Source organism: Xiphophorus couchianus, chromosome 21, assembly GCF_001444195.1.
Source record: "Xiphophorus couchianus chromosome 21, X_couchianus-1.0, whole genome shotgun sequence".
Taxonomy (NCBI): Eukaryota; Metazoa; Chordata; class Actinopteri; order Cyprinodontiformes; family Poeciliidae; genus Xiphophorus; species Xiphophorus couchianus.
Window position 1 is genome coordinate 23,413,228 of NC_040248.1, and position 8,564 is coordinate 23,421,791.

Sequence of the window (8,564 nt, forward strand, 5' to 3'; positions counted from 1 at the left end):
CCGCAGATCGATTTACTGTAATCAATGTAAAACAGATTAAATACATTTAGTAGTTATTAAACTACTTGAACATCCAGAATATGTTTATTGAACAGAACATTCCTAAGGAAGAAACCTGGACAATGTTCTCTATTCATATTCTATGTACTGTGTTTATTTATTCTTCATATCTTTTTAACTCTCAATTCTCTTTCAATTTTTATCAACTGAATCTTTCTTTGTATTTATCAGCTTTATTTCCACCAAGCTCAGACAGTCCGGGTTATTGTTTCCCCTCTGACAGCCAAACATGACCTTCCCTGTAGCAGTAGGACATTTCCTCCCGCCGCTGCTAGCTGGAGGCTAATGCTGCGCGTCTGCTTTACATTCAACGTCTATGTGGAGATACAAACGCTGCAAACGGTTCGAAATGTGCCGCGCCTGACGCCGTGGACGGCCCAACACGGCCCGGACGGCCCGGATGCGCCTCCACGTAGCTTCTGAATGCTGTGAGTTTCCAGTCAGGAAATCCGGTCTAAAGCGTCGTTAACAGCCGCGGTGGATGGAGGAGAACTCAGCCTGTTTGGATGTCTCACCACCTGGAGCTGCTTTCAAAGATCTGGAGAAGAGTCAATCTGATTTTCTGTAAAAATGTTCTGATGCTTTAAAATTAACAACCACATTCTGACAGCTCCCTGCTTCTAGTTCAGCCCAGTAAGCCCAGTAAGCCCAGTAAGCCCACACCAACCCATCGGTTTTTACCCGAAGCGCAGGGTCAGTACTGTCCGGTTATCCGTGGTCATCCGTTGTGACTAGTGAAGAAGTTCGTCCTTCCTGTAGCACCTCAGGCACCAGATCAGACCCAGACCCAGATCCAGGTTCTGGTGGACCGTAGGGCCGCAAGGCTGAATAATTCTGGTTCTGTTTTTAAAACCCTGCTAGCCTGCTATCACCTCTCTGTCGCGCTCTCCTTTCTCGTTCCTGTTCGTTGTCCGCCATCGTGAGAAATCAATGATGCTTATCGATTATTGGCGCCGATTAGTCGGACATCTTCTCCGCTCCGACACAAACTGCGCATGTCTCAGAGCGCCGCGTGCGAGTTAAAGGGGGGCGACGGCTGGCAGCGGAAACACGTAATTATTAATGACGTCATGGCTCGGATTGGAATCGGTACGTTTAGTGCTGCAGTTCGGTTCTGGTCTTGAAATAAAATCCCGGGTCCTCATTGTCCGAGACGAGAACCACAGAAAAAAACTGCATTTTTTTTTGGCCCTTATTTGCAAATTCCATGACTTTCCAGGTTTTCCATGACCAGTACGAATCCTGTTTGAAAGATACCTTTAGTTCCCTGATGACCCAGGCCTGACCTCTGACCCTCACGTAGCATAAAGCCATCCCTGCCTTGTCTGACCCTGAACCGCCACCCCGCGGCGGCTCTCTGGGCTCCTGACAACAAAATGAAGGAAACACCTGGAGGTTCATCCAGCTGCTGATTGGTCGCTTGTCTCTGGGTAGAATAGACTATCTGGGGTCTCCTGATTGGTTGATCAGTCTCCTGACGGCTCCTCCCCCATTAAGTCATACCCAGTTTAATAAGCAATCTGACTGGGTAATTACCCAGAATGCTTTACTGTAAATGTATGGAAGAAGAAGAAGAAGAGTTTGTTTCACAGATTAACACCTGACGACAATTTATTTATTTTAAATTGTTCAGGAGGAAAATTCTGTATCTATTTATCAACGAATAATTTAATTTGAATTACATTTTCACAGACAACGTTTAATTTTTTACACTTTTATACACAGAATCTGCTGGGCGGATCGCTTGTTTACATCCGGTTTGTTTTCCAGCAGCCAATAGGAAGACAGAATCGAAGTCAACAAATGGTTTCCATGGTGATCAGAGGAGAGGATGTGGAAATAATGTAATCAGTAACACGATCAACCTCCAGCGTTCAGATTATCAGCCAATTACCAGCCAGCCAAAGTGCTGTGGTCATGGCGTCTCCATGGCGACGCCTCAGCAGGCCTTGGCGTCCAGCAGCACGATCCTGAGCAGCGTCCTGGCGGCGGCCAGCAGCGCGCCGTGCAGCGAGTACTGCGCCAGCAGCGCGCCGAAGCCGCGGTAGAAGCCGGCGGCGCCTTCCTTCCTCCGGATGGCGTGCAGGCAGTCCGCCAGGCCGTCATACTGCGTGTTGACCGGCAGCACCAGCGGGCTGCCGCCGCTCCCCGCCGCCTCTGCCCCGTCCGTGGCGTCGATGATGGTGCGCGTCCCCTGCAGGCCGAGGCGGTGCAACGCCGTCTCCAGAGGGAACAGCAGCACGTCCGCAGCCAGAGATCCCGCCCACGCCGCCGCCAGCTCCGGGAAGTAGGCGTCCAGCGGGTCGGACGGGACCGGGCGCCGCTTCCCGCCGCGCTGGTGCAGCCACAGCACCGCCCGCTGGACGGAGGCCGCCACCGCGTAGCGCAGGATGGCGTGGGCGGCCACAGGAAGCAGCAGGTAGCTGAGAGGAAGCAGGCGGCGGCTGTGAGGGGCGCCGACACCCAGCAGCCGCGTCAGACCCTCACGGACGCAGTCCAGCAGGCCGGACGACGACTCGTCCCGGACGATCTCACTCTGGGGACAGAGGGCAGGATGGGGTCAGAGGTCAGAGGACCTGAACAACCCGTTACATCTTAGCCACCCGCTGCTACAGGAAGTGAAGCGTTGGTCTCCTGGGTGACGGTTGGGGTCAGGTAAGAACTCACCTGGACGGTCTCGATGAGGCTAGCGCAGTAGAACGGTAGCGCCACCACAGCGGTTAGCCTGCAGGACACAGACAGGCTAGCTCAGTGAAACAGGTGAAAACTTTCTCTACCAAAGAGTTCTGAAGCAGGCTGGACCCGGGGAGCGGGCCGGGTCAGAACCGGTACCAGATCGAAACGGAACGCTGACAGTGAAAGACGAGCTTCTGCGTCTTCAGTCAGAGGCTCCGTCTAATTGGCTGTAACACAGACTGCTACAGGACTTTGTCTCGAGTTTCAGTGGAGATCAGTTTCCCTCTGACAGAGACGACCAATCAGGTGCTGCGAGCGATTTCATTGGCTGCTGGAGTTCAGTGTTCAGAGTTAATGACTGGAACCAGTTTGGTACTCCAGTCTGGCCCGGCAGAACCTCCCGACCCGGCCCGACCCGGCAGTACCGACCCTTTCAGCAGCAGATGTCCGGCCAGCTGCTTCCAGCTCCAGCTGTGAGGAAGCTCCCTGCAGGAACAGAGCAGCAGAATCAGAACCAGAACCTCAGAAGAACCTGAGCAGCGCTTGGGCTGGGTGGTTACCGTGGTAACGGCGTGAACTCGCTGATGACGCCCTCGGCGCCCAGGGCGATGCCGTGGACGATGAAGGTGCTGCCCATGCCCTTCCACAGAGCCTTCGGCCCCTGCAGACAGAGCAGGCCTCTGATTGGTCACATGGTCCCTCAGCCACCAATCAGGAAGCAGATCAGCTCACCTGGGCCTTGGTGATGGCGTACATGACGCCGACGGCGCTGAACGGGCTCAGGTGGTAGCAGCGGCCGTGGTAGTTGACCTGAGACAGACAGCCAATCAGAGCTAAGCACAGACACCATGTGACCTGAGGTCATACCTGGCACTGGCGCCGGAACACGATGCAGGGATGGGCCAAGACGTTCTCCGTGAACAGACTGCCGACAGACACAGAGACACCGGGTCAGTGGGTCCAGCTGTCGGCTCCTCAGATCTGGTTCTGTTCCAGAACCAGATCTGAGGGGTCCGGTTAAATAAAGACTGAATGTTCTGATGGACCTACTGAACCATCAGAACCAGAACCTGTGGGCCACCGCAGCTGGTCTATGGACAGGACTCTCACTCTGGACTAAAAACAGCGACCAATGGAAGAAGATGAACTCTGACCTGACCAGTCCGATCCCGAACCCAGCGAACCGGTTCAGCTGTTCTGAAACACACAGAGGAGACCCGAAATGACATCATCGCAATGACATCACAGCTCTCACTGTTTATAAGCAGAGCCTATCGGAACCTTCGGTCCAGCTGAAGCGCGGTTACCATGGCAACCTGACCTCTGGTTTACCGTAGCTCACTACGTTCAGCCATGATGCGTTCACGGACCCTCCAGCCAGAACACCGACCTACCTGGAGGAACGCCCGCGCCATGCGGAGCCTCCCAGCGGGACCCCGGCTCGGCCTCCTCGTACAGCGGCGTCCGCTCCCCGGGGTGGAGGTTCCGGCTGCCCGGGATGTCCGGCGGGCTGGTGACCCACTGGTGCTGCTGCAGCTCCCCGGAGACCCCGCTGGCGGGCCCGGAGCTCCGGGCCGGGTATCCGGCTCCGTACTGGTCGCTCCGGAACCCGTACCCGTCGAAGCTGTCCGGCCTTCTGGAGGCCATGAGGAACAAGGACCGAGAGAGAACCGCGGATCAGAGCGCAGAGGCGGGCATGGACCGGGACCGAGAGCCGGGGGGGAGGCTGGACTCGAACCGAAGGAGAACCTGAACGACCTGATGGACCGAACCGAGCTGACCCGCTGCAAAACGCTCCTACCACCGGAAACACTCGGTACCGTTGCAGTTCCGGCAGCTGGAGGACCGAGGGCTCGGTGCTGCCCCCTGCCGTCCGGCAGAGGGATTTAACCCGAGGAACCGAGCGAGGTATTCTGACTATCTGTGCTACCCATCAATCCGTCCTACCTTGTGGTAATGCGCATGCGCACATCGATGCTACATCACATACTGCCTTCAGTAGATCTGGATGCTTATAATTAATATCTGATAATTATCATGTTTATACCCAGATTCTCCTCAGGCTGACATGGAGGTCCACAGCTGGTTCCGACGGTCCAGCCAGAACCTCCAATCTGGTTAACTGGACCTTCCATGAAGTACCAGAACACAGCAGAGCAGAACTGGAAGGAAAATGCTTCCTGGCTTTCAGCATTAATATTCATCCCGTCCGAGTCAGAAGAACCAGAACCTCATTTAGCTGACATAAAGACTGAATGTTGGACCAGATCATCGTGGTTCTGTTGGTTCTGTCTGAACTTTCTCTTTTAAACCCAACCTGATTTTTAAGCAACAGAGAAAAGAACTAGAACGGTTCAGAGGAACCGCTCCGACCTCCTGCTGACCCAGATCATTTCCCTCAGAGCCGATACCGATTCAGAACAGTTCAAACCGTCCAACCGGTTCTGGATCCGGTCCTGTTCTCCACTGCTGAGCGGGTCGGGTCTCGCTGAGGACTTGCAGTTTGAACCAAAATCTGCCTGCGTGAAATGCGACTTACAAAAACCCGTTTTCTGATCATCATTTTCTCATTAAAATGAATAAAAAAGAAAATATCTTCCAGAACTTGATCTTCTTCCAACCGTCTCTCCTGGGAGTCGACCTGAATTTAAGTTTAAATAAATAAAGAATACTTTATTAATCCCAAAGGGAAATTGAATGTTGTAACTCATTCATTTAGATTCTTCAGTTGTTGGATCTCCTGTAGCAGTCTGTGCTGCAGTGACCCTGAAGAAGCCTCTGACTGAAGACGCTCTGATGAAGAGGACGGTCAGGGTCGGCCATAATTTTCTTGATTCTATGAAGAATCCCTCTTTGCATTATCATCTCCGTCACAACCAGAACAGAACCGGAACAGAACCAGAACAAAAACAGCCTTCCTTATCAGGCTGTTGAGCCTTAAACAAGCAGGAAAACAAGATCGGTAGAAATCCCGACTCTATAAAAGTTCTGACCTGTTCTGATCCGTTCTGACCCATTCTGCCGGTTCCGACCCGATGCGGTTCTGAACAGACGGACTCTGTTTCTTTATTGAGTTTATTGGTTCCAGCTTCGCAGACGTTTAAATTCAAACAGTAAAAGTTTCCTTCACAACATTGAACATCACACAGACGACCTTTAACCTCTGCACTTCATCAACTGGCGTAGGGGGCGCTGTTGAGGCCAAACAGGTCAACTTCTGATCAGTAAACTTTGATCGATGAAAACTAATCAATAACATCAAACACAGAGGTGAACATGACCTTTGACCTCACATTTAGTGTTTTAATGTGCTTTCCCTCCATCTTTGCCCCCCTGCTCCCCTCCTTCAGGTAAAGCAGCCAATCAGAGGCTCCCTGAGCAGGACTGAGGCCTCACTAACATCCCTGCAATCTCATTGGTCCACATTTAGCTCCGCCCACCTCAGTAATAAAAACAGCAGCTCAATAATTGATCCTTACTTGGCTAAAACTACAACACTGAGGCCTGTCCGTCTCCATGGCGACAGGCAGCATGGAGGCCGTCAGGTAAGGCAGTGGGCGGCGGCTTTAAGGCCGATGGCGTCGCCAGAAAAATCATCAAAAGATTATCTTTAAAATAAGATTCACTGTAAAAATTTACTTGATATTTATCTGAAAAATGTAAACAGGAAGTAAAAAGAGAATAAATGTGACTGGGTGGAGCTAATCTATCTGTCTGGTGATTGGTTGGTGGCTCTGCTAATCACCTGCTAGCTACGGTTGCCATGGCACTAAAACAAACATCAGGTGATCCTCAGGTAATTTGCGCTCTGATTGGCTAAGAAGACTTAATCTCTAACCTACAGTATGATGGGATGTCACCATGGTGTTACCGCGGTAACGGTGAAGCTAGCTAGTGGCAGTGCTCCGTGATGTCCACCACCACCGCCTTCTGCCAGCTGAACAGGAAGTAGCCCATGCCGGCGCCGGCCGCCACGGCGATGCACAGGTAGGCGTTGTAGGTCATGAAGACGAGCATCAGGACGTAGCTCACCACCACCTGGACGATGTGCAGCACCGTCTGCAGGAAGTGGGCGTGGCTTAGCATCCGCTGCCTGGGGGGGAGGAGAGCGGTTAGCTAGGAGCAGGACAGAACAGGAAGCTGCTGCAGCAGGGGGTGGAGCTTCATGCTGACCTCATATTACTCTGGAAGAAGCTCCGCCTCCTAACACATTGGTTGGGTCTTTAAAGGTCTAACTGAATGACATTATCCTGTACATTTTATTTCTGCGTTATTGCATCTAAATCGTCTCAGTGCTGCCCTCTGGTGGCCACACGCCCTGCTGGCTGGAACAGCAGGCGTTGCCATGGCGATCGTTGATCTCAGCCACGTGAAGGGGGAGGGGCTAATGGCCACCATGGCTGCTCAGGAGGCAGCTGTCCATTGAGAGCAGGTGTTGTGCTGCACTACTAGCTTTCTAACAGAACCGGAACAGAACCTCGTCCTCCATCACCTTCTGAACTGACTCGGCGAAGCAGAGCTGGGCTTGGTGGATGCTGAGGATCCAACAGGAAACCCGGCTGGACACACTTTATATCTCCAATCATTCTCGAAATACATTATCCAACCGTTTCATTTCTGATCATCACTAGTTTACTTGGATTTTCCTTTTTCAAGCAATACTAGATGCGGATTGTATTTGCATTTTAATATGAAACTACTTAAAGACATTTTCTTTTGCCAAAGCTTTAGTAGCTTTTGGCAACTGGAAACCAAATAATCCGAGTCTTGAAGTGATCGGTGGGAGGTTGGAAAGGCTCAGATAAGAGTTTTTGTCAATAATATACAAGTTATTCTACAGCTAAAATTAAAAATGTGGTTCAGAATTTAGAGAGAAATGAGATTAAAGAGTTAGAAGATAATTTATTAACAGACGTTAATAATGATCAGCTTAAACTAAAGAAAGATCAGTGAAGTTGTTTTTTACATGAAAGGGCTAAAGGGGCTTTAGTGGGTCAGTTAAGGATCTGGAACGTCTTTCTTTCTTCATTGGGAGAAGGGTGTCGGCCGGCCAAAGCAGATGATTTGCCTCCGACGTCCAGACGGAGCGCTGGCTGCTGATCCCGGCATCAGGGAGGAGCATGGCCTTTTCCAGTCACCTCTTTAAGACCTGCAACAGGAGCTCTTTGGTCTTCCTCAGCGTTTTACCGCTCAAGGTCGGCAAATTCTGGATGCTGGAGTTTCAGTGGAAGAACCGACTGACCGCTGGTTTCTGGCCAGAGTCCAGGTTCAGATGGTTTACCTGCAGATCTTTACAAACATTTTTGGAGGCTGTTGGGAGAGGACTGGTGGGAGGGGCTTCAGGACATTAACGGGAATCTCACCATCATCCTGTAGACAAGCTGTTCTTTCCCTACTTCCAGAAACAGGAGACTTGAGCTGGAGGCCTTTGTGTTTATCACAAGTTGTTTTCTAAAGTGTTTTCCAACGACAACATTCTTGAATTTCATAGAGATAAATCATATTGTGTACCTGAAAGATCTTTTTCTTTTAAGAGAATTGACTGACATTTTGAAATGATATGAAATTGATGTTGGTATTATTTCTTTAGATCAGGAAAAAGCCTTTGACAGTGTTGATGATTGATGAACTTGTCCTGTCCAGGTTCAGAGACGTTGGACAAGCTGTCCCACATCTGGACAGTTGTTCTCTATTACAGTTGAACCTTTTGCACAAACTACGCTCCACCCTTACTGTCCTTGTTTTCCACTTAATAATCCAGGTTTAATAGTCTCTGCTTATGCTAATGATATAAATATTTTTATTAAAAACCAGTTATGGGTCTTCAA

At 50.8% G+C, this 8,564-nt stretch overlaps 2 protein-coding genes and 1 long non-coding RNA gene across 5 annotated transcripts in view; 1 reads left to right on the forward strand and 2 right to left on the reverse strand.

The window, feature by feature from the left end:
• Positions 1-1,653: 1,653 nt before the first annotated feature.
• On the reverse strand, positions 1,654-4,523 carry slc25a46 (solute carrier family 25 member 46). The gene is made up of 8 exons (XM_028005415.1): positions 4,131-4,523; positions 3,891-3,933; positions 3,604-3,661; positions 3,469-3,546; positions 3,297-3,397; positions 3,166-3,222; positions 2,728-2,785; positions 1,654-2,596 (listed from the first exon to the last, which is right to left on the reverse strand). The coding sequence occupies exons 1-8, from the start codon at positions 4,381-4,383 to the stop codon at positions 2,000-2,002; spliced, it is 1,245 nt and encodes a 414-aa protein (XP_027861216.1). The 5' UTR covers positions 4,384-4,523; the 3' UTR covers positions 1,654-1,999.
• Positions 4,505-6,008, forward strand: LOC114136979 (uncharacterized). Of its 2 annotated transcripts, none has more exons than XR_003593899.1 (2): positions 4,505-4,644; positions 4,788-6,008. It is a non-coding gene; the product is annotated as an uncharacterized LOC114136979 (long non-coding RNA). The 2 variants fall into 2 exon arrangements; XR_003593900.1 differs by having other exon boundaries at positions 4,546-4,689.
• The window catches only part of slc31a1 (solute carrier family 31 member 1), an 11,091-nt gene continuing 8,324 nt past the window's right edge, over positions 5,798-8,564 (reverse strand). For both annotated transcript variants that reach the window (XM_028005421.1, XM_028005420.1), the window contains one exon: positions 5,798-6,829. In XM_028005421.1, the coding sequence (XP_027861222.1) occupies positions 6,628-6,829 (202 nt within the window). In that variant the 3' untranslated portion in view covers positions 5,798-6,627. The remainder of the gene's footprint in view (positions 6,830-8,564) is intronic.

Bases quoted from the DNA above. Each gene is read 5' to 3' on its own strand.
- slc25a46 (XM_028005415.1), bottom strand. From the start codon at position 4,383: ATGGCCTCCAGAAGGCCGGACAGCTTCGACGGGTACGGGTTCCGGAGC. The intron at 3,934-4,130 runs GTAGGTCGGTGT...TGTGTGTTTCAG, and splicing joins TGGCGCGGGCGTTCCTCCAG to AACAGCTGAACCGGTTCGCT. The intron at 3,398-3,468 runs GTGAGCTGATCT...CTCTGTCTGCAG, and splicing joins ACGCCATCACCAAGGCCCAG to GGGCCGAAGGCTCTGTGGAA.